This window comes from Ctenopharyngodon idella, chromosome 13 (assembly GCF_019924925.1).
Source record: "Ctenopharyngodon idella isolate HZGC_01 chromosome 13, HZGC01, whole genome shotgun sequence".
In the NCBI taxonomy this organism is placed as follows: Eukaryota; Metazoa; Chordata; class Actinopteri; order Cypriniformes; family Xenocyprididae; genus Ctenopharyngodon; species Ctenopharyngodon idella.
In genome coordinates, this window is record NC_067232.1 from 30,983,961 (window position 1) to 31,010,134 (window position 26,174).

At 39.0% G+C, this 26,174-nt stretch overlaps 1 protein-coding gene across 1 annotated transcript in view; it reads left to right on the plus strand.

The window, feature by feature from the left end:
• The window catches only part of pcsk2 (proprotein convertase subtilisin/kexin type 2), a 61,482-nt gene that overhangs the window by 10,880 nt on the left and 24,428 nt on the right, over positions 1 to 26,174 (plus strand). The window contains exons 3-8 of the mRNA XM_051917574.1: positions 1,818 to 1,931; positions 2,328 to 2,436; positions 3,747 to 3,784; positions 12,480 to 12,556; positions 18,235 to 18,323; positions 21,674 to 21,849. Of these exons, the coding sequence (XP_051773534.1) occupies positions 1,818 to 1,931; positions 2,328 to 2,436; positions 3,747 to 3,784; positions 12,480 to 12,556; positions 18,235 to 18,323; positions 21,674 to 21,849 (603 nt within the window). The remainder of the gene's footprint in view (positions 1 to 1,817; positions 1,932 to 2,327; positions 2,437 to 3,746; positions 3,785 to 12,479; positions 12,557 to 18,234; positions 18,324 to 21,673; positions 21,850 to 26,174) is intronic.

Genomic DNA, 26,174 nt, shown 5'->3' on the forward strand with positions numbered 1-26,174 from the left:
GAATATTGGGCTCTACTCTGCTGTTTGTGTCTACTGATAAGACTTCATGGATGATCACCAGAAGATGTTGTTTAACTTGCATGCAATTACATCTAGAATTACACGGTTGACCCTTCCCTTATCCTACCCATACCACCAAACCTGTCCTAACTTTACCCTTATCTACCTCAATAACAGCACAAGTGTTTTGCAATACAAAATCAATGCAATATTTAAAGACACCTAATATAAAGTGTGACTAAAATCACTGTTTTATAAAAGCAGTAACATTTACAATATGATCTCATTTGTAAACATTACTTAAATGCATTAGCTAACATTAACAAAGAACAATATATTTTTTAAGAGTTTTTTATCTTTTTAGTTTTTAATAAATATATAATTGTTCATTGTTTGTTCATGTTTGTTCACAGAGATTTAAAAAATGTATTAGTAAATATTGAAAATAACATTTAACATTGTCCTATAATGCCCCTTTTACAAGATGTAATATCAGTCTCTGGTGTCCCCAGAATGTGTCTGTGAAGTTTCAGCTCAAAATCCCCCACAGATCATTTATTATAGCTTGTCAAATTTGCCCCTATTTGGGTGTGAGCAAAAACACGCCTTTTTTGTGTGTGTCCCTTTAAATGCAAATGAGCTGCTGCTCCCGGCCCCCTTTGCAGAAGAGGGCGGAGCTTTAACAGCTCACGCTTCGGTTGCTCAACAACAACAAAGCTGGTGAATCTCACACAGCCAAAATGAGGATTGTCAGTAACGGTGTTCAGCCTTACATTGTTCAAACTGGAGTCGACACTGATGGAGAGACTCAGGAAGAAGTTACAACTTTTAGAATGAAACTGGACATTTCTGAATGGTTAGTGGATAAATTTATGTAGTTGCTGTGGAGTTGATTCAACTCATCCACTAGCATGTGCCGTCATGTTAATCTTTTGTGCAAATCCAGTGTTGAATTGACCCTCGTTTGTGAAGCAGTCCGGCGTAAAATGACGGCATGACAACAACACTCTACTACAACAACTCTTCCTCTTCTCTAAAGCAGCCCAACATGGACTCACCCCCTTTGTTGTGTGTTCTTAGGGGTGGGGTTTATGTAAATTTTAGGATTAGTGATGTCACTAACCCAGGAAGAAGCTGGTTGTAGTCCCTACCAGTAGTTTGTTGTAGTCCTTAAAAAACGATTTCTGTAAAAGAAAAAATCTTCTTTTGCATTGAACTTTGAATGTTGTAACTTTGCAGATGTTGTTATGCTCTAAAAGCAACATTACACACTAACTAAAGATAAAAAAAGTTAAATCATAATCAACCACCCCTTTAATTAATGCCGTAAAAGTGTTGTTTATGTCGTCAGGTCACCTTTATTTTTAGTGCTTTATAAAATACAGATTTTCAAAGCAGTAATATAAAGGAAAATAACAGAATCAAATATGAGACAATTTCAAATTCTGCTGTAAAGCAGCTCTAAAAAGGTAATAGTGTCTTTATTCAGATCAGTTCAGTTAAGAGTTGATTCAGTTCTGTTCAATAACAATGTTGATGTTGTTGTCAATTATGAAACAAAGTTGATTCAGCTATAAAGCAGCTCTGTCGAAAACAGTGTTAGTTCAAGTTAATGTAGTTAACTAAAGTTAACACATGAAACCTTATTATAAAGTGTTACTATAAGCAAAAAGGTGCATAGGGCCATGCTATATTATGATTATACTCTGCTACCTTATTGCTACAAGTATTCGTGGGCTGTAACACGGTATTCAAGCAAAGAGGTGTGAGTCTGAAGCTTGAAATCCAATGTAAGTTGCCTTTGCTTTGTTTTTCAGGTGAAAAATGTGTTTCCTCAGGAGGGGTTTGGCCGTCAAAAGAGGGGCTACAGAGATATCAGTAACTTTGACGTCAATATAAGTGACCCGCTTTTCACCAAGCAGTGGTATCTTGTAAGTAATTATTGTTCGTAATGTCTTCATTTCATTTGACCTTCAGCATTGGAACTGATTGTATTGTATTAGTCGTGATTGCTGATGACTCTTTATTTAAATGATTTTCCTCATTAGCCATCACCGTCAACATTGGTGCACGAGCCAGAGTCAAAATACATTGATATCTTCTTTATTTCTCCAGGGCTTATCGTGACAGGCATCCCTGTCTGCTTTGCCAAGGAGAACGTTCTTTAATTTAGTTTGTCAGTTATAAACACTCCACAGCAGGGTTTCAGCGAAGTGTAATATCTGTGTGACATTTATTTTCCCTACCTCGCCTCCTCCCTCACAACATCTAATTTTCAGTGCATTGGATGCTCAGCTCGTGTGACGCTTTCTGTATTGTTTGATTAGATAAATACAGGCCAAGCGGATGGAACCCCAGGGCTGGACCTCAACGTGGCAGAAGCCTGGAACTTGGGCTTCACCGGCAAAGGTGTGACCATCGCCATCATGGACGACGGTGAGTTAAGTCTGTCCACCATAGACCAGTTATATATGACTTAAAGTGCCACTTTTATGCTTTATTGGATATATCCTTTCATGTAGTGTGTAATATAGCAGCTGTTTGTGAGTGTAAAAGGTCTGTGCAGATAAATGGAGTTATTAGCCGCATTTCCATTACCCTTTAAATTGCGCAAATTGAAATTGCGAATTGAAAATACGCCCAATGGAAACACGTCAATTTCGCAAAAACTCTGATATATCACAAAAAAGTTTTTACACTTGTATGAGGAGGTTTTTTTTTCAGGCCATTCAAAAAAGGTAAAAATACTTTGCAAAACTGCAATGGAAACAGTTTTTTTGCATTTACAGGTCACCCACCGTATGTAAAAGTCGGTCATTCTTCAAAAAGGGAGCGGTATGTTTGGACAGAAGACGAGAGTTCTTCATTAAACTCATAAAAGACAAAAGTATTCCGAGACTACTGGATTCTAAACAACAAAGAAATGCCACAATTTTAATTTATCAAAACCTCGCAGCAGATAGGAGGGAGAAACACCCAGAAACACCTCATACGTGGTCACTCCGAAATATAAGGGGCTTTCCTTCTCATAAATGCTTGGATAACATGCCTATGTCTCCTTTGATTAAACATAATGGCTAGTGCAGTGGCTGGGATAGGCGTAAACCTACCAACATCTGTTGCCATGATTTTTGGAATGGCTTATTGCGAGAGGAAAAAAAAAAGTTTTAGTCGCATAACATCAGTTAATGGAAACGTGTCATTTCGCAATAGTTTTTTTTATTGATATTCAGAAAATATCGCAAAAGTTCTGCGCAAATCTGTAATGGAAACATATCTATCGTCTCCTAAAAGAAAGAAGCGATTCTAAACTGTCTGAAACGAGTCGTCAGTGATTCCAGTTTCACTTCCTACATGAACCTTCATAGGTTTGTAACTAATTTGCATAATGCCAGCCTATGGTCTTCATTGGCTGAAAACCCGCCCTCAAACACTGTAGTTGTATCTGAGACTGGAAGAATTTGTTTCATGTTGTTCATGTCGAGAAGATGCTGTTTTCTGCTGCCAAAGCAAATCCACTTTGATGTAGTGTTGCTGATGCTGCAATATTATGAGAAAAATGCAGTGTTTTTTGACCTTGGATGCATGTAAACTTATTTTAAGGAGACTCCAAAACAAAATGATGAGCCTTTAAAATAGCATAATAGGGTTGATAATGAAGGCTTGATAATGTTCAGTATTGTTAGTGAATTTCATTATGTAAGACTGAATGCCCAGTAACGTACCGTTTTGACATCACCTTGCAGGTATTGATTATCTACATCCAGATCTCGCCTCAAATTACGTAAGTACTTTTTTTTTCTTCATTTGATCCTTATATTAAATATTTATACAATATATTTGAAAGATTTTACAATAAGGTCCGATTTGTAATGCAATTAACTAACATGAGCTAACAATGAGCAATACATTTTTTATAGTACTTATTAATTTTTATTAAAATTAGTTAATAAAATACAGCTGTTCATTGTTAGTTCATGTTAGCTCAAGTACATGAAATAACATTAACAGATACAACTTTTGGATTTTAATGCATTGGTTAATGTTGAAATTAATATTAACTAAGATTAATAAATGCTTAATAAATGAAGTTTTTTCATTGTTAGTTCATGTTAACTAATGCAGTTAACTACTGTTAACTAATGAATCCTTGTTGTAATGTGTTACTTTTCATCTGTGAAGTATTTATTTTACTGAACTGTCCAAAAACAATCATTGCCGCATGGTTATTTAATAGATAAACTATTTTAATTGAATGCTCAGCAAAAATAATTGTATTATCATATATACAGTGATATTAAATGATTCTGATATTTTGAAACTTTAGTCATGCTGCACACAGTCTTGAGTTCCTCTCACACGTCTAGAACTCATTTAGAGGCAGATTAACTAATCGGTTTATGTGGAGCGAGCGCTAACCAAGCAAACCCCTTTGTGGCAAAATAATGTGTTGTTTTCCTTTTCTCAGCCTAATTAATGTTTAATGTTCAAACGGCTTATGAAGCAGTACAGCATGTAGACAGTGGACTAAATCTAATGTATGGCAATGATCCCTGTTGAAAAGGTTTGCAAAGACAGGCATTCTTTTCTTCAAACAGATGACACATTTGCATCCTGTGCGCAATTAAATATGCAGCTAATGGTTGAGTTCGCTTCCCCGCTGAGATGGGATTTTGCTGCACCTTGGCAATTAAGAAATGCTGCCACACATCATACATCAGTGCCTTACTTGCATACACAGATCTCTTTCCACCTTTACTTCACCCTGTGTCTCTCAGAAGAGATGCACTATTTTCATTCTGCCAGTCCTTCGTGACTTTCAATAAAAAAACGCTGGATATGCTAAAACACTCATACAGTGTTTCCTGCACTTATAGTGAGTGACTGTGTCAAGGCAAAGGCAATGATGTTTTAGTTATGATGTTTAGAGTTGTGAGCTTGTCAGTCTGAATTGAATGTGATGAAAGAATGATTTGGTGCCATAAAGTAATACAACAACTATAAATAATTAATGCATTTTCCTTTTGTTGTCTTTACTAGTTGCACGCAGCAACAAACACATTCATGAACAAATGACTTTTATGAACCATTTCTTTTGAATGAATCTTAACCCTGTAAAGCCTACTATATCATAATTGATATGGAAATTTCTAAATGATCAATATGATCAAAACATTCCTGAAAAACCTGTTGCACTGAATCTACTACATACCTTATGTCATCTGATTGATAGTTTAGACTTATTTTTAGCAAGTAAAAAACCTTTTAGTATAATTGTACAAACATCCACATTCAGCTCGTGGTGCACGTGTCTTTTTGTTGTGAAATCTTTTCTGATTTTTATAAAGTAAACCTAAGAATAACATTTATATTGTTAGTAATATTTCAAAATGAACACTTACTGGACTGAAACAGCTTAGGGTTACTTAATTATCCATACATCATTTTTTTTTTTTTTTTTTAATAGAAAAACCATGTTCAAAATTATCAAATATGAAATGTTCAAAATATTACATTGACACTTTGGGAATGTTATCAGTGTGCTCCGATGTCTGAATCATGTGTAAACACAAGCCATTGGATGAAGTCAGGTGATGTTGCGTAGTATGTGACTACATCCATAAAATGGCCCCTGCAAACGACATCACCAGATTCATTTGTCTGAAGAAGCCTTGCAGATCTACTTGAAGTATGGTAACGTGACACAGCATCTTCTTTCCTTCTCAGGGACCCAGGCTAGATATAGTATGTAAGCCTGAGATGTTCCCTTTCATGGGAACTTTGATGCTGCATCATTGTGTTGATGCCATGGGAACATAATACCCATGCCTCCATACTGGGAGGATGCCTATAAAACATCCATACTATGAAAACTAATGAATGTGTGCGGAGAGGACCTGCTTGCTGCGGCACGAACATCCTGCAAAGGCGCACCTCTTGACAATGCCTTTAAAGCAGCCACACTCTGAGTAGAATGGGCTCTGACACCTAGAGGAGAAGTGATACCGCACACCTCGTAGACAAGAGAAATTACATCCGAAACCCAATGCAATATAGTCTGTTTGGTAGCGGTGGAGCCTCGGTTGTGCCCCCCGAAGCAGACAAAGAGTTGATCGGTTTTATGCCAATGGCCTGAGTGGTAGACATAAATCCTAAGGACCCGTACTGTGCAACCTCTCCTGCTCCAATGAGTCAAACAGTGGATGGGAGGAATCTTGAAGAATAACAGGATGAAATGGCGATGAAAGCACCTTTGGACCGGCCTTAGGTGCAACATCACATTGGCCAGTCCAGGGGCAAAATCAAGGCAGGAGTAGGCTACTAAAAAGGGCCTGCAAGTGTCCTATACTCTTTTATTGCTACTAGCAGAGCTACCTTGAGAGTCAGAAGCTTCTCTGAGGCTGACTCCAAAGGTCCAAAGGGAGCATCCGACAACCCTTCCAAACAATAGAAAGATCCCATGAAGGAACCTGTTGTCTGCAGATAGGTCTGAGGTGTCCCAAATAGCACACTTCATATGCACTTTCAGTCTTGTGGACTTACAGTGGCTGTCGTGTGAGCATGTCAGTTAAGTCCATGAGACGGTAGGGTGTCCCATTTGTCATTTGAGGTTTCAGAAGGGTGTTCCCTTTGCGGTCGATATGCGCCCTCGATATGCGCTTTTGCTGAGCCACAGCAGACTTCTTCCCAACAGTCAAAGCGGCGTTACATCACGAGAGTGGAGACTCGTAGGAAGACCACGGGTGTTTAGAGTCCTATTTGGGACAGGGCCTTTCTCTTTTTCCTTGATCCCCTACAGGTTTAGCCACATGGGCATAATAAGGGGATTTCCACAATCTTGCGATCTGATTTTTGAGGTTGGGGAAAGAAAGGGAGGTTCCGTTTCGGTGGCTGGGCCTGACCACTCATAAGGAAATGCTCATCCAGCTTACTACGAGGAGCTTCCCTCTTTTGATTGGGCAACTTGATGCTTACCTTAGCCACCACTCGAATCACAACCTTGAGCATCTGTTCATAAGATTTAGGTGCAATATCACCTTGACCAGTCCAGGGGCAAAATCAAGACAGGAGTAGGCTACTGAAAGGGCCTGCAAGTGTCCTATAGTCTTTTATTGCTACTAGCAGAGCTACCTTGAGAGTCAGAAGCTTCTCTGAGGCTGACTCCAGAGGTCCAAAGGGAGCATCTGACAACCCTTCCAAACAATAGAAAGATCCTATGAAGGAACCTGTTGTCTGCAGATAGGTCTGAGGTGTCCCAAATGGCACATTTCATATGCACTTTCTGTCTTGTGGACTTACAGTGGCTGCCATGTGCGCATGTCAGTTAAGTCCATGAGACCATAGGGTGTCCCATTTGTCATTTGAGGTTTCAGAAGGGTGTTTCCTTTGCGGTCGATATGAGCCCTTGATGCACACTTTTCCTGAGCCACAGCAGACTTCTTCCCGACAGTCAAAGTGGTGTTACATCACGAAAGTGCAGACTCGTAGGAAGACCACGAGTGTTTAGAGTCCCTTTTGGGACAGGGCCTTTCTCTCTTTCCTTGATCCCCTACAGGTTTAGCCACAGGTGCCTATCTATAGCTACCATGGCTGCCATTGAACGGCCGATAGCGTGGGCCATCTGTTTGAAAGTCCGAAGAGACAAGTCTGTGGCTCTGCGGAGCTCTTTAGCCATGTTAGTGCTAAGGCCCTCGCCGGTATCCAGTTCCTTCAGCAGGTCAGCTTGGTAGGCCTGTAACACCGCCATGGTGTGCAGAGAACCACCAGCCTGACCTGCCTCTTCATAGGCCTTGCCAACCAGTGCTGATATTATACAGCATGGCCCGGAAGGCAAGGCTACCTTTTTCAAAAAATGATGCAGTAGAGGGAGAGAGATAGCTGCAAGCTCCTCCACTCATAAGGAAACGCTCATCCAGTTTACTACGAGGTGCTTCCCTTTTTTGATCAGGCCACTTGGTGCTTAACTTAGCCACCGCTCGAATCACAACCTTGAGCATCTGTTCATAAGATTTAGAATATGAAGGCTGCCCAACAGCTGCACCCGACTGGAAACCTCTAAGTCCAACTCCTCGAAGCTAGACTTAATGGAAGGAAGGTACTTGTCCAGACTGGAAGAAATCGCAGATCAAGCTTCCAAATCCAGAACAGATGTTCCCATAGTGTCAACGCAATGACGCATTTCGAATTTCCCTAAAAAGGGAACCTGTCACAGCAGCATTGACCCAATGGTGTGAGATTGGGACAGGACTATCTGTTTGACTGACCAGTTGAAAATAGATTTTTTGTTTAGTATATACAGTATTTATTGCGGAAGTTCTTGTGGGAGTCGGAACCAGATTTCCAACCCTGCAGAATATTTTGCAAATGCTCCTCTGCCAGTGAAATAGAGCTGTTATTGTTTTGAGACCTGCTGAGCTCTGTGAGCCGCAGGAGCCGTGAATGTGCACCACAGATGAGTTTTAACCCAAAAATAACCTGGGTTTAACTGCGGTGGGGGATGATGCTGCTGCACGCTCCGCTCGTCTGATGTCTCCAACCGGGCCCAGCTGAAGCATAATTCACCATGTCCTCCCCTGCTACTGTTTTATTTAGCATCAATTCCTTCCAGAACTCCCCGTTACTCACATAAGCTCTGTGTTTTTATACACAGAGTGCAACAGAACTATACCCGCTGAAAGACAGAATGTAAACAATTGTTTGTGTGTGCCTGAAGTGTGTAAAGTTAAAAATAGATTCAGGATAATTTGCCTAATAAGGACTAATGTGGGATGAGGGGTGAATTAGCATAATCGTTTGAAGGATTTTTTTGACAGGGGACTGGATTTAATTCATCGCTTGCTAACTGCGGTCTCCAGGCGGCAGCCAAATGGAGACTTGCCAAAGAACAGACCGCAACACTCTCAGCTGCTGCTGAATTTAGTGTGCTTTATGTCTATCTTTCAGTGTGCTTTCCTCTCTGGTATTCGGTTTCCATGGTGAATAAAATGATGTCATACACACGCAAGAGATTTTTAGCGTTTTTAAACTTTGACCTCACAGATATAGCATGAGTGGAACTATTTAGTGAACATTAATCTTATTTTATACAATGCAAGACAATTTATGTTCTTCCTCGGTTTGTTTGTCTTGTTTACATTTACAAATATCTAAAAATCTTAAATCGAGATTTGAAATCTTATTTAAGAAGTAAAATTACATCTTGATTCTGAAAAACGTATCAAAATTAAGTTAATTTATTCTTAAAATAAGAATTTATTGAATTTATTTGCAAAATATCTGCCAATGGGATCAGAAAAATAAACTTTTTTCTCTTTGAATTAAGTTTATTTTTCTGATCCCACTGGCAGATACATAAACAAAACTTAATATCTTAAGTCACTTTGCTTCTTAAGTAAATTGATCTCGATTTTTTAGATATTGATTGATGTTTAGATATCTTTACCCAAAAGCAAGACAAAAATACTTGAGGCTGTGTGTTACAGTGATTTTGCCACACACACACACACACACACACACACACACACACACATTGCAATTCAGTATAACTGATGATGTTTTGAAGCACTGATGCAATTTCATGTTTTCGTCTTGCTCTCCATTAATGAACTCTCTTGGGCAGCAGAGAGAAGAATATTTCCTCCCCTCTGGGAGAGCTGAAGTGAAGGCCGACATGAACGGCAGAATCTGAATCTCCATGATTGCACTGATGGATTATGGAGACAGACGCACTGCTTTAGAGCACAGCAAACTGATGTGTCATTTGTTCCTGTTCTTCCTACCCTCACTGTGTGCTGGGGCTTTGGGAGCCGTTAGCTCGGGGACTGCTGTCCATTATCGTGCTCTACTTTCTCTGAGCGCACACTCTGAGAAAGTAGACTTTTTTATATGGCAGTAACACTAGCTATGTTTCCATCCACCTATTTTTATGTGAATTTTGGGATATTGCATTAAAAAAAAAAAAAAAAAAAAAAAACCTGGATGGAAACGCCAAGAAGCACATAAAAACGTATGCACTCAATTGAGGTGGATACATTTTCTATTTAATAAGAAGACAGGCACATAAACTACGATGGAAACACATTAACTGAATAAATTCCTCAAAGCGCAACAAAAAAACTTACATGACTTTGCCTCAGCAGAGGCTGTGATTGGATAACTGGACTAACCGGCGGACCAATCTCATTACAGCATATCAAACACTGGTTTGGTGGTTCTGAAACGCCAAAGTCAAAGTCTGTCATGTGTTTCGTCTGCCGCTCTAAGACGCAACTTATTTATGATGGAGGAAAAAAGAGCCATATTGCAGAAACTTACATTTTTATTACTGATATTTTGCACCAATTTCCCAGGAAGTGACGATTTTGTTCTCTTGAACACATTGGATGGAAATGATGCTTTATTCGCAAATGTTTAATTAAATATTCCAATTTTGACCCCCAAATTCTATATATGGGGGCAAGTTTTAAACTAAACATGCTCAAAAACTTTGCACACACATCAGAAGTGGTGAAAATTTACGTCTGATATGGGTTTCAGAATTTGGTGTGGCAAAATGGCTTGATAGCGCCACCTACAAAATTTCAATGAAGTGCCCTTCGCGCTACATTTCACATACAAATATAAAATTCTGTAGACACATGTAACAGCTCAATACCTACAAAAAAGTCTCTTGGAGCAAAATCTGAAAACCCAACAGGATGTGAGATATTTTGAATTTTCTTTGCAAATTAGTTGCAGTTTTTGCCATTTCCAGACGTTGTACTTTAACAAACTCCTCCTAGAGATTTAATCAGAGCAACATCATATTTGATCAATCTAATCTAAAGACCTTAACGATGTTAAACTTCACACGTTTGATAAGAGTCCTGGCCTGAAGACATCTACATGCCAATATTCAGTTAGTCATAGCGCCACCTGCTGGCAGCAGGAAGTGTGGCATTTATAAAGCATTACTTATTATTATAATAAATGTATAATTAAGAAACTTCATTTCTGTGGGGAAAATACATATGTTGTGGCAAATATAAATTAAATACTTGTTTCTGTTATTTGGTACTGTGATTTGAGACTTGATTGTAGGGACTTGAGAATTATTTGTGACTTGAATTTGTGACTTAACTCTCTACCAGTCAAGAAGGGATTTCACATTGCATGCATTTGGCTTTTCTTAATAGTTAACAATGAGTTTATGGTCAGAACAATAACTGCACTGAAGTCATTTTGTCATAACCATATAACTCACCAATGGTTCCACTAGGAGACCAGTTGAATTTGGATGAACCAGTGAATCTCATTTTTGAGGGTCCAGTGTCATCCTTATGAAAACCTCCTCCAAGCCATTCCATCCTCCCAGTTACCTGCTCCAAACACGTCATTAAGTCGGGTCTCGGGAACGAAAGGCCTCCCTTTTGTCTCCCACTGAGTCACGCTGGTAAATGCCAGGCTGCATCCTCATCAGCCTGGAGCCTTTGACTACCCAAGTGAACCATCTTTTCAACTCTGGCCTAATGAAGACCACGCTCAGGCTTCTCCGGGTAATGAATGCTGTGGATAATGAAAGAGCGTGTATGGTTGGCAGGACCATGGTGAGAAAAGCCGTTAAGACCAGAGCGATAGAGCGACCGACCATTGATGAGCACGAGGAAGGTTCTCCAGACGGTTCTGCCTGGTTCTGCTCTGAAGAGGGCATTTGTTCAAAAATATTCATCAAAGATTCCTGAATTTTTTTCCACAAAACTATTAAGTAGCAAAAACTTTTTTCAGCATTGTTATAATAAGAACCACTATTAATAATTTCGCACCATTAATAATGATTTCTGAAGGATAATGTGACACTGAAGACTGCAGTAATGATGCTGAAAATTCAGCTTTGATCACAGGAATAAATTACATTTTACAGCATATTTACATAGAAAACAGCTGTTTTAAATTGTAGTAATATTTCACATATCTCACTGTTTTTACTGTATTTTTCATTAAATATATGCAGCCTTGGTGAGCAGAAGAGACTTCTTTCAAAAATAAAACAAATAATTACACATTTTTTGTTCATTGAATTTCCTGTATATCATGATATATATCATAACTGACAAAATGACTCCTATTAGATTTTGGTCATACCACCCACACCAACCTTTTCTTCCTCATCTTATACTTCATTTCTCTGCAAGTTTTCACCACACCAGAATGAAGTTCCTCTCATAATTTAGGTGTCAGTGTTGTGTTTCCCGCAATGTTTAAATATATTACCTCTGAGAGTGGGTGGATAGTTAATTAACAAATAGCTAGACGAATGCTTAATGAGGGCCAACTCAAAACACACAGAGGGATGAGCACAATGGGAATTCCAGCGATGGTTTCTAAATAATGAATGACTAATTATTGAAATGAAGCTCATTGTTTGTTTTGACATAATTGGCACTAATTCATAAGTCTGTAAAGCTTGATGACGGATACTTTATTTCTTGTTGATATTCCAGAACGCAGAAGCCAGCTTTGACTTCAGTAGCAACGACCCGTTCCCTTACCCTCGCTACACGGATGACTGGTTTAACAGGTAATGAGCTCCGTGTCAGCGGCTCGCCTCCGTTTCTCACAGTTGGTTTTCAGTATGACAGTATTTTGATGTGTACCTCTGTAGTTGTTAGAATGGATATCAGTGGCCAGCACAGATTTGTTATTTTCATGTGAAAGTAGCAAGAATCATGCAGAAATGTGAAAATACAGAGTGGACACAATGCGAAGCTTATAGACGCGAATGCCACAGGTATCTTCAGGATTCCTTTATGAATAGAAAGTTCAAAAGAGCAATATTTATTTTAAAATAGAAATCTATTGTAACATTATAAATGCCTTTACTGTCAATTTTTCTTAACTGAATGTATCTTTGCTGAAAAAAGTATTAATCTCTTGAAAGAGAGAAATCTTACTGACCCCAAATTTTGAATGGTTGTGTACACTGCATACTATACAAGATATAAAACTACTCATAAAAGATTTTGCTCCTGACGCTCACCCCTAGTAGGCAGGCAGTGCATTGACCTGCAACTGCGTTTCTTAGCAGTGGTTGGATGAAGGACTCCTTGCCTCTCTGTATTGATTTTCCTTACACGTAACCCCATTAAGTCATCTCTCACTGGCTCTCAGCCCAGCTGCATTAACACAGCAGTCGTGCCACAGCGCACTTTCCACAGAGTCTTTCCTTCTACACTCTTATCAGAGCAATGTAGGACTGACCAAAACCACCTAGAGGTGAAGATTAAGAGGAAAATTGTGCCATCATTTTGTGTTGTGTTTTAGCATTGCTAGCTCCAGTAGGACTTATCAAGGATTCTTAGAAAATAGATTTTACATTACAATAAACATTCATTAATGCTCTATGTGATGCAAGTGGTTTTAATACTTGAATCAATGTTTTCCTCCAGTCTCTCTGAATAAATCATTTGATCCTCCTCTCTGCTGTGCATTCTGAAACAGAACAAATGAGAGATGTCTATGTGAGGGAGGGAGTTGTTTGGACAAAAAAGAAGCAAAAATCTCACCATTCAATACGGTCCAGTGTAACATACGTGTGTGTGCTCTGTACATTTTGTAATGGAGTTCCACACAAAATTGAGCTTTTCATAATGCAGTGGCACACAAAATCAAGCTTTTCGTAATGCAGTGGCACAAAATCAAGCTTTTTGTAACGCAGTGACACAAAATCAAGCTTTTCGTAACACAGTTGCACACGAAATCAAGTTTTTGTAACGCAGTGGCACACAAAATCAAGCTTTCGTAATGCAGTGGCACATAAAATCAAGCTTTTCGTAATGCAGTGGCACACAAAATCAAGCTTTTCATAATGCAGTGACACAAAATCAAGCTTTTCCTAATGCAGTGGCACACAAAAACACAGTGGTAACATACGTGTGTGTGCTCTGTACATTTTATAATGGAGTTCCACACAAAACCAAGCTTTTCGTGAAGCAGTGGCACACAAAATCAAGCTTTTCATAACGCAGCGACACAAAATTGAACTTTTCGTAATGCAGTGGCACACAAAATAAAGCTTTTTGTGAAGCAGTGACACAGAATTGAGCTTTTTGTAACGCAGTGGCACACAAAATCAAGCTTTTCATAACGCAGTGACACAAAATTGAGCTTTTCGTAACGCAGTGGCACACAAAATCAAGCTTTTCGTAAAGCAGTGACACAAAATTGAGCTTTTTGTAACGCAGTGGCACACAAAATCAAGCTTTTTGTAACACAGTGACACAAAATCAAGCTTTTCGTAATGCAGTGACACAAAATCAAGCTTTCGTAATGCAGTTGCACACAAAATCAAGCTTTTGTAAGAGTGACACACAAAGTCAAGCTTTTCGTAACGCAATGGCACACAAAATCAAGCTTTCGTAATGCAGTGGCACAGAAAATCAAGCTTTTCGTAATGCAGTGGCACACAAAATCAAGCTTTCGTAATGCATTGGCACAGAAAATCAAGCTTTTTATAATGCAATGGCACACAAAATCAAGCTTTTCGTATGCAGTGACACAAAATCAAGCTTTTCGTAATGCAGTGACACAAAATCCAGCTTTTCGTAATGCAGTGGCACAAAATCCAGCTTTCGTAATGCAGTGGCACAAAATCAAGCTTTTGTAACGCAGTGACACAAAATCAAGCTTTTTGTAACACAGTGGCACACAAAATCAAGCTTTTCGTAACACAGTTGCACACAAAATCAAGCTTTCGTAATGCAGTGGCACACAAAATCAAGCTTTTTGTAACACAGTGGCACACAAAATCAAGCTTTCGTAATGCAGTGGCACACAAAATCAACCTTTCGTAATGCAGTGGCACACAAAATCAAGCTTTTCGTAACACAGTGGCATACAAAATCAAGCTTTCGTAATGCAGTGGCACACAAAATCAAGCTTTTGTAACGCAGTGACACAAAATCAAGCTTTTTGTAACGCAGTGACACTAAATTGAGCTTTCTGTAATGCAGTGACACACAAAATCAAGCTTTTCGTAGTGCAGTGACACAAAAAAAATCAAGATTTCATAATGCAGTTCCACACAAAATCAAGCTTTTCGTAACGCAGTGACACACAAAATCAAGCTTTTCATAATGCAGTGACACACAAAATCAAGCTTTTCATAATGCAGTGGCACACAAAATCAAGCTTTTCGTAACACAGTAACACAAAATTGAGCTTTTTGTAACGCAGTGGCACACAAAATTTAGCTTTTTTTATAATGGCACACAAAATTTAGCTTTTTGTAACACAGTGGCACACAAAATGGAGCTTTTCGTAACGCAGTTCCACACAAAGTCGTAACACAGTGGCACACAAAATTGAGCTTTTTGTAACGCAGTGGCACACAAAAGTGAGCTTGCAGCTAAAAGCATTTGTATTCACATATGTGCTTGGGAGTTAAAGTGCTTTCTTTTTTTGGTTCATGATTAGTTCATGCCTTCAATAATCATTAGCTCATGTTGAATTCAGTATTAATAAAGTATTAATTAAGGTATTAGTACATGATTATTCATGTACCCTTACTGTAAAGTGTTACCCACTAGCCTAATGAACCTTATTAAACAGATGAGGGCCCAGAGCAATATAATCTCAAGAGACCCTGAAATCCTAGCTACACTATATTGGAAAAAGTTTTGGGATGCCTGCCTTTATGCGCACATGAACTTTAATGACGTCCCATTTTTAATCTGTAGGGTTTAATATGGAGTTGGCCCACCCTTTGCAGCTATTACAGCTTCAACTCTTCTGGGAAGGCTTTCCACAATGTTTAGGAGTGTGTTTATGGGAATTTTTGACCATTCTTCTAGAAGCGCATTTGTGAGGTCAGGCAGTGATGTTGGTGAGAAGGCCTGACTCGCAGTCTCCGCTCTAATTCATCCCAGAGGTGTTCTATCTGGTTGAGGTCAGGACTCTGTGCAGGCCAGTCAAGTTCCTCCACACCAAACTCGCTCATCCATGTCTTTATGGACCTTGCTTTGTGCACTGGTGCGCAGTCATGTTGGAACAGGAAGGGGCCATCCCCAAACTGTTCCCACAAAGTTGGAAGCATGAAATTGTCCAAAATGTCTTGGTATGCTGAAGCATTAAGAGTTCCTTTCACTGGAACTAAGGGGCCAAGTCCAACCCCTGAAAAACAACCCCACACCATAATCCCCCCTCCACCAAACTTTACACTTGGCACAATGCAGTCAGGCAAGTACCGTTCTCCTGGCAACCGCCAAACCCAGACTCGTCCATAGGATTGCCAGACAGAGAAGCGTGATTCGTCACTCCAGAGAACACGTCTCCACTGCTCTAGAGTCCAGTGGCGGCGTGCTTTACACCACTGCATCCGACGCTTTGCATTGCACTTGGTGATGTAAGGCTTGGATGCAGCTGCTCGGCCATGGAAACCCATTCCTTGAAGCTCTCTACGCACTGTTCTTGAGCTAATCTGAAGGCCACATGAAGCTTGGAGGTCTGTAGCTATTGACTCTGCAGAAAGTTGGCGACTTCTGCACACTGTGCGTCTCAGCATGCGCTGACCCCGCTCTGTGATTTTACGTGGTCTACCACTTCATGGCTGAGTTGCTGTTGTTCCCAATTGCTTCCACTTTGTTATGATACCACTAACAGTTGACCGTGGAATATTTAGTAGTAAGGAAATTTCACAAATGGACTTATTGCACAGGTGGCAACCTATCACGTTACCACGCTTGAATTCACTGAGCTCCTGAGAGCGACCCATTCTTTCACAAATGTTTGTAGAAGCAGTCTGCATGCCTAGGTGCTTGATTTTATACACCTGTGGCCATGGAAGTGATTGGAACACCTGAATTCAATGATTTGGAGGGGTGTCCCAATACTTTTGGCAATATAGTGTATGAACCTGTTCGAAACTGAAATATATAAAAAACAACAGAGTATGTTCTAAGAAGTTTTCTTGGCTTTGATGCAGAGCTGTTTATTGTGGAGATTTGTACAGCAGGCAGCCTACGCTTTCATGAGTGTGTGGTGAGATATTTCTCCTGCATATGTATGTTTGGACAGAAGGTGCCCTACGGGAGGAAGGTCATTGAAGATTGGCAAGCCTTCTGTTGCCGTGCTGCACTGCTCAAAGACCCCCATCACACTATCACACCTTCAAAGACTATTACTGTACCACACACAAAGTAAAAAATGCAAATTTACAGCATGAATCTGGCTACTAGCTGCTGTGCTTTTATAGAAAATTCTTACATTTGTAGTTAAATGACAACTGTCAATCAAATCACAGTATATACCGTCTTTTGTATGCCATGTTTTGTGTTAATATATATGAGCCTTTCTTGTTGAGAACCCATACTAATATAATCGTTGATTATAAAACGTTATACATTTTCTGTATTGAAACCTAAAATATTGCCACAATTATGATTAGACTTTAGATGCAAGATTTGATAAACACCCCTGTAAAAACATGTCAGATCGAGGTCAGGTGACCCTGAAACTAGCCTTATACAGGGCTTTCTTAAAACCGATTAGTCTTTCAGGCAACCCGCAGACTAGCCGATTTTGAAAATATTTAGTTGTGCAGGTCCATGGTTACCACAGAAAATGATGTAACCTGCATTGATTTTGTAGAAAGATATTAAGGTTAAACCTTGTCATAATTAATATTTTTTACAGTGTGCATCAAGGACAGATACAATCTAATAGAAAGACGACAAGTGCCTCTTCTGTTTTTCCAGCGTTCGTTGCGGGTGTGAAGCATGCTGGGGCGTGTGGTGAGAGCAGCAGTAATATTATCTGAGCTGCAGACTCACAGCATAATCAGACGCTTATACTATATAAATAGAAGCGCTGTCTGTCTGAGTGGAAGAGAGGAGGGACTCATTGCTGTGCTTCATGCCGGGGATCTTCCTGAGGATTCTCTGTTCTAGAGACCCTTTTAGAAGCTTGTCTGGTATATTTACGTGTTGTTATTTAAGTAGAGCAAGGTTCAACATCAATGACTTCATTTACTTTTAAAGGGGACCTATTATGCCCCTTTATACAAGATAGTGTATAAGTGAAAGCAAAAACATCTTGTTTTTTTTAATGCATGTATCTTTAAATGCAAGTGAGCTGCTGCTCCACATCCCCCCAGTATGAGCAACACTTACACAACAGGGATATTTAATAGTTTTTTATTTAATTGTTATATCACGTAAATCATTGTGAAATATATAACTCTAGACATCCTTTTTCTTTCAGTCATGGAACCAGGTGTGCTGGTGAGGTATCTGCAGTTTCTAACAACAACATCTGTGGGGTGGGCGTGGCCTACAACTCCAAGGTAGCAGGTACGTTTCTGATGACCTCATAATAACTTTGAAGTTCCAGTTACTTTAGAAAGTTCCACCTTAGACATTTTACTAACTAACTTTGCAACTACATGTCAACAAACTCTCATTAGAGTATTAGTAGACTGTTAGGTTAGGTTTGGTAGAATAATCTGATGTACTTGCAAAGTTACTTGTAGTACAATGTCTGTTTGGGGGCCATCAAAATAAAGCATTAGCAGACATTAAGCGGACAGTCTACTAATAGTCTAATGATTGCTCGTTGACAAAGTTACTTATAGTTAGTAGAATGTCGAATTAAAGTGCTATTGAATTAAAGTGCTACCAAAGTTCCTAACAATGTCTCATTTGAGATGTTAAGCAAATCGCCTAGGAAGTAGTTGAAAGTAGGCGTTGCTGTCAAGGGAGGAACCAGAAAAGGGGTATCAATGGCATCAATGGGGTATCAGTGGTGCCTATCAATGGCATTGAATGGAGTCTGAAGCAGTATACTTTGACAGCGCCCTACATCTCAGTGGATCACAGTTTATGTTGGAGGTTGTTGATGTTAGCCCGGATTCCATTCAGCATTTCCAGTTCAGTGGCCCCAGATATCCCAAGACTGGTGGTCCCCAGGTCGGGGATCCCAGGTCCGATGGTCCCAAATCCAGTGGCCTCAAGTCTGGTGGTCTCAGGTCTCCCAAGTCTAGTGGTCTCAAGTCTCTCCAGTCCGGTTTTCCCCCGTTCAATGATCCCAAGTTCAGTAATCCCAAATCTGGAGGTTCCAAGTCTGGTGGTTCCAAGTCCAGTGTTCCCGAACCTGGTGGTCCCAAGTCTAGTGGTCCCAAGTCCGGTGGTCCCGAGTCTCTCCAGTCCAGTTTTCCCCCGTTCAATGATCCCACGTTCAGTGGACCCAAGTCTGGTGGCTCCAAGTCCAGTGTTCCCAAATCTGGTGGTCCCAGATCACCCAAGTCTGGTGTTCCCAAGTCCAGTGGTCCCAGGTCTCCCAAGGCTGGTGGTTTTGTTTCTTTTTCTATGTTTTGGGGCTTCAGGAGCAGTCTCTTAAAGGGATAGTTCAGAAGCTTCAGAAAAAGTTTCTTCTCAAACAAGCCTAATAATATAAAGAACATAAATTCCATAGCACATGGTGCATACAAATTTACAAATTCAGTATATACAAATTCAATTCAATTGAAATATCAATTATTTTATTTGTATAGCGCTTTTCACAATAAGTGAAAAGTTTCAATGCAGCTTTACATGAATGCATGTTTCAAATTACAATCAGGAAGCCAATCAAATTAAGAAACAGTATTCATATTAATGTGTTTAGACACTATCAAGATTCAAGACAATGTTTTATTTAAAATATTTATATGCACTTTTGTTTTATCAGGTTTGTTCTGTGCAGTCAATAAATATGATAAATTACTTTGAATGACTATGATGAATGATCCCTTTGTTTCTTAGCCTAATTGAAAATCAGACCTTGATCAAATTGATAACTTCTACCCTTCCCCTCTTTCACAATATCCAGCACCCAGCACAAACATCAGCGTCAATAAAAACATAATTTACGCTCTGCAGCACATTGATTTTTTTCCTTTTCAAAAGGTCACAAAAGTAAAGGAGAGTAACTAATAGCCAGAGAATATCTTCTGTTTAGCTTTTGTCTCTCACAAAAGCACACACACATTGTGTGTATCTAGTCTCACCACTTCAGCTCTTGGAAGGTTTTCTAATCACCTTCCAGGAAGAGGCCAGTTGGTCTCACGTGTGTTTGATATCTTATTTTACACAGCAGTGGTATTTTTAGAGTGCACTCATACAGAGCTTCAGGCTTAAATGTGTGCAGATATATATGAAAAGACAGAGGCTGTGTTTCTCATTTTGCCTGTTGAAAAGCTCTGCTGGTTACCAGCATAAGTTGCATTGTTGGTCCCCATCACAGGATGCTGGTGTTCCCATCAGACTGCTTAACTAGCAAGACTGCCTTGGTCAATCAGCTTCACCAGAATGATCATGCTGGTTGCCCAGCTTTAATATCTCAAGCGAAATCGAAGAACAAACTGGTGTGATGTAATTTCGAACAAAATCAGGACAAAACGTTTTGAGTTCGAAACAGCTTGCCAAAATGAACTTTCCAGAAAAGGAAAAGGGGTTTACCAGCCGGAGCTACAATTGACCCTTCGCCAGGAGTTTGATTGACAGGTGATCTAACCAATCATAATGCCGACAAAGCAGTCAGGGGAGTTAGCAGATTAACGTAGGTGGACTTGAACTTGAAAAATGGTGTGTACTGACGTCTTTCCATGATTGAAACAACATTCCTTATGATGTTCATTTGATGCTATAAATGAACTAGTAGGAAGAGATGATTGGTTCACAAGCTGCTTGAACTGAGGAGCTACAGCGATCTGTCACGACACATTAAAGAGCCACAAAATGGTATTTATTGTTTAAATTTCTTTAAAACTGACAAAATTTGAAATTTGAGACTTTGTTTCATATCAAAAGTAACCTGCTTTGTCTTGTCTGTCGACACATTGTCAGTGCCCCCTTTATTTTTCACTGCGTGAGAACGTGTGGCGAGAGATCGGCATGGCTTGTCAGACATAGCAACAGTAACTAAAGTCGACGGGTCTTTGTGAACGGTCAATTTGTCCATGGCGATTACGTAATAGGTGGGTGTGGCTCTGAGGATCTGCTTTCTTTGAGGTGTAAATCTTCTCTGGTTCATTTCTTCTGTTCATCGAGGTCAGACGGGAGTAAAATCATGAACACACTGGTGAGCCGCTTTATAGTAGAAACGGAAGCTGTAATTCTAATTGAAAGCGACACTGACACTGTTTTTCATGTTTAATACTGTAAAGCTGCTTGATTTAAAGCGATTTATTGTATAAAACGCTGTATAAATGAACGTGATGTGACTGGAGTTCTGAATTGCAGAGCTGGTGTGAACATATCCACATTGCTATGATCAGATGCTTTCTGATCTGCTATTTTCTCACTGCTGGCATTTTTGTTATGTTTATTTGTTATTGAGAGGAAAGCGAGCACATATTTTACATATTCATCTAAATGTCGGTCTCAGCAGAGTGAACTTCTTTTTACCCCTAAGTGAAAAATAAAAAAGAACTTTGCAGTTAGTCAGAAGAGAGAGAGAGAGAGAGAGAGAGAGACAGAAGCAAAGTTAAGGTTAATACTTGTGAAGTGCTTGATGCAGAACCAAGGCAATTATCTTCTGCTTTCTCTTCCATATGTCACCAATGAATCTCATACCCTCTTACCCCTCCAATTATCATGATGGCTGGAGTGGCATCAAGGCTTTTCCTGTTGTTCCCATGTTCTCAGTCTTGCCATTTTTGCAGGTATTCGTATGCTGGACCAACCCTTCATGACGGACATCATTGAGGCCTCTTCCATCAGCCACATGCCACAGGTTATTGACATCTACAGTGCCAGCTGGGGTCCCACCGATGACGGCAAAACGGTGGACGGCCCTCGTGAGCTCACCCTGCAGGCCATGGCAGATGGAGTCAATAAGGTACCTAAGCTAATGCAGTCCTGTTTAAAAGCAACAGAGTTTTCTTGCAGCATAGCCAAAGTGATTCCCTCATGAATCACCTGGTGCTGTGGAGAGAAAAAAAAAAAGAGAAGAAAAATAGACAGGTACAGAATTGTAACATCTGGTCCAATCAGATAAAAACCTGGAGTTCAGAGTCCTCTGCCACTTTAGATCAACTGTAACACCAGCCACCGTGGCAAATAATTGTGCAGTTCTGAAAATATCAGTGTATTCAGAGATTCAGCTTCAATATAAAACAAGATTAACTAATAGAATTTGCATTTCCATAAGGAAATATCCCCATATATCCAAATATCCCAGGAATCACAATTCAAAATATGAAAATATTATGCAAATGTTATCTAAGTGAAAAAAAAAAAAAAAAAACGCAGCTGTGCATACCAAAACTTTAAAGTAATATATATTAAAAAATTTGGTAATCACAGCTGCGTTTTCCTATATATATAGTAATATATCATTAGCAATACATATTACCAAGATTGAACTTAAATTTACAGTAAAGTAAAGTTACACAGAAATATAAAACACCATCACGGTAACACACATGGCACTAAAATAATGTAATAAACATTCATCAACAACATAATATGTAACATAAAACCGTACATAACTGATAAGAAAAAAACTAAGCAGAAACAGAAATATTTCAATGAAAACCTGTCAAATGTGAAGTGTCACACAGAGAATTTTGGGAATGTCAATTTATGGTTTTTCATTGTAAATTATAAGGTGACTTGTTCTTTGTCACTTCCAAAAACTTTTTACATCAAAGTTCTCATTATATCTATTACGGTTTTTCACCGTATAGAGTAAGGGAACTTACCATTAACAAATTAAAAAGTTTTTACCATAGAATTTTTACTGTCTTTATCATTAAAATTATGATTTATTTTACAGTACTTGCACTTACGTGTACATACAGCATTCTTACCTAAGAAAGTACTGGGTAACATAAGGCAACTACATGGGTTAAGGTTAGGTTTAGGGGTAGGTTCAGGGTTACTACCTAGTTATTACACAGTTATTGCAATCACTATAATAAGTACATAGTATGTACATATGGAACAGATCTGTAAAATAAAGTACAGTATTTTTTTTTTTTGTTCATCCACCCCTCCAGAAGTTCTCTAACATACAGTATGTAATTTGTCAACCTTGCAAATTGTCGTTACTTCACACTATACGTGTCATTTAGTTGCACATCCTCTGTCTGTGACTGGTGCCTTCACAAATTGCCTCAGCTAATGGGTATAAATGGAGCTGAGCGTTCTTCTGCTGAGCAGGATTTATGAGGGTGACCCACCTGTCAAGACGAGGCATCGCACTAAGTAATCTCTGTGTGTTTTGACCAGCCCTTTTGCAATTGAAATCAGATTGGACAAGAATAGCAGTGATGGGTGAAGACTCCGTCTGTCCCCCCGGCGTTCTGATTGCAGTTAGAGAGGACTGAGGTTGAGCCTGGGAGTAATACTGAACGCTGTTTAATTATTTTAAGGGTCAGATGGCAAACACTTCGTTTGTATTTATATGTAGGATGCCACAGAGAGTGCTAATGAAATGCCAGATACAGTTCAGCATTTTGGTTTTGATGCTGCTGTCGCAGCTTAAAGGAATGCTCTGGGTTTAATATAAGCATAATGTCTTGTCAGTCAAAAATTGTGGTTACTATACAGCAAGTGCAATGGGGTATTGCAATAAACATAAAGATTATTGGAGTGTGTTTTACAAGAAAATACTCTTTCTGCCTTTCTACCTCAAAACTCAACTTAATTCCTCAAAACTTAATTCAATGTTTTATTTGCCATTTCTTCGTAATTAATTGTGAACATTTCTATAACAATTTCTTTTTTCAGTGATATATCCAGTCTTTAAACCTCTGTGTCATGACCTTGAAACACGGCACGATTATGCACAAAATCCATGTAATTATACAAGAAAGAGACTGTTTACACAGAGAAAACTCTAGAATCCATGTCTGTGTGCCTACCTAAAGGACAGCCTACTTATTCTGCTTTTAAACCCTCTGAAATTAAGGTCCAAATGATTTTCTGTGGTAATCATCATGCCACAAATGCTGTCAATAGAGCTTAGGGGGGAAAAAAGCCAGAACATTCCTTTAACCAGCTGATCTTTGATCGACCAGACCAGTAAATACACTGTCATTGTTTTTTTTTTTTTTTAAGTTGTAAATAAAACAGATTATTGCAGTACATTTTACAAGAAAACACTGTTTCAGTCTTTCTGCTTTAATATTTCATATTTAATTCATTGTTTTATTTGCTTGCTCTTTGTAATTAACTGCCAAATTCATTAATTAATAAATTTGTTTCAGTGTAGTTAAAATAATTAAATACATAACGAGTATTACACATATAATGCAACTAAATTTAAAGGAATAGCTAAATCAAAAATGAAAGTTTTTAGATTCTTTACTCACCCCCAGGCCAAGATGTATATGATTTTGTTTTTCCCCCATAATGCAAGTGAACGGGGATCACCGTAGTCCATTTTTGACAGTCCAAAATCTATATTTAGGCAGCTTTAAAGGGTTCCACACGATCCCAGCCGACGAATAAGGGTTTTCTCTAGTGAGACAATCGGTCATTTTCTGAAAAAAAGTGCTTTTTGGCATTAAAGGAGGGACCCTGAGTCACATCTAGAGACCAGAATATCATAGGGACTTAGAAGAAACCACACAGCAATGTGCTAGAAACCACCCATAACCATATTTCCATAATGAAGTCAATGTCATGACACTGCATTCTGTGAATAGCTGCACAGACGCTTCTGTTCCTGCTCTTTGACCAAATGTTCCTTCATTTGTCCGGAAGGAATTTTCTCTGTCTCACACTAAACAGAGCTTGTTACAAAACCAGCAGTGCTTAAAGCTCAATCGTTTGTTTTAGTTAATTGTTCCAGAGTTCAGCTGGTGGGTCTCCATTCATAAAGACTGTGAGAGGAAGAGAAATAAGAAAGAAATACAGAGATGGAGAGGTTATGTTCACTAAAATGAGCACCAGAATATTAATTTAATCATGTGTAAAAAGGCCGGATCATGGTCCAGACCAATGGGGCCAGTGCACTTAGATGTCTGACACCCAAAAACAAGGCAGTGCAAATGTAAAATTGATTTTGATAGACAAACAGTGCTCGATGTTGGCACAATGCAACTCAACTTAGGCTCATTGGAAAAACATGCCTCTACCTACAACTTTTTTTTTCTTTCTTTTTTTTGCAAAACTCCAAAACTTACCTATACATACAATCCACTGCAGTTTCCAGCTGAAATGAACACTAATGGCAATTAAACACCAACAACAATATATTTTTCTTCCTTTTTACACAAATTATGATTACAGGAGCAGATTGTCAACTAATAAATATTCATTGTTGCATGCTTACTTGCACAATACCATGTTATGGCCTCAAAATACTTCTACCGTAGTGCATGATTTGTAAACGAATAGTTTTTGACATTTGCATCACATCACCAACTCCACAGGTTTGGCTTTTCTGGCATAGTAAACTTGCTCAGGAGCTCACCTGGTACAGTCATGATACAACAGCTTAAAGACTTGTAGAATCAAGCTAAAATGTCATGGTTGCTTCAGAAAAGGCCTTTTTTATTCTCATGTTTGCTTTTGATAACTCTATCAGTTATGTTTAGTGTAGGGTTTAGCGTAGGCGCTACGTTATTTACGTACTAAAACTTTGTCAGATTCACGTTCATCTGTTTCGGGTAAAACTGAACACACTTTTAACAGCACTCACTGGACATTTCGCTTTCAAAGTGTCACGAAACTTGCAAGAAGCAAGTTTTTTCCAGTTAGTTGGTCCCTGACGCTTCCTCAGCTCTAATAACACCTTAGCATACTGTAGCTTAGATGTTGATGAAGTCTAAATTGTTTTTACAATTGCAATGTATTAAACGTGGAGTCTGATTGTGACTTTATTGTATTACACAGTTGAGACTTCATTTCTCATATTAGCAGATATTGCAAACTACATAAATTCAGCTTTATTAGTCCCTTGACAAGTCACATTGGGGTTATTAGAAGCTGAATGAGTCATTTTGATATAAAGCCTCAATTATCAGAAAATGAAGTCAAAATTCAGAGATTTTCTGTAGCGATTGCAGAATGTAAAGACACCATCTTATTTTCTTATTTGTTTACTCCAAAGCTGCTGGTGTCCAGAGGTCTCAAAGGACCATAATCGGTCCTCGATTTGTTAGCATGGTAAAATAACCACGTACTGTTCAAATAACAATAATCAAGCACCCT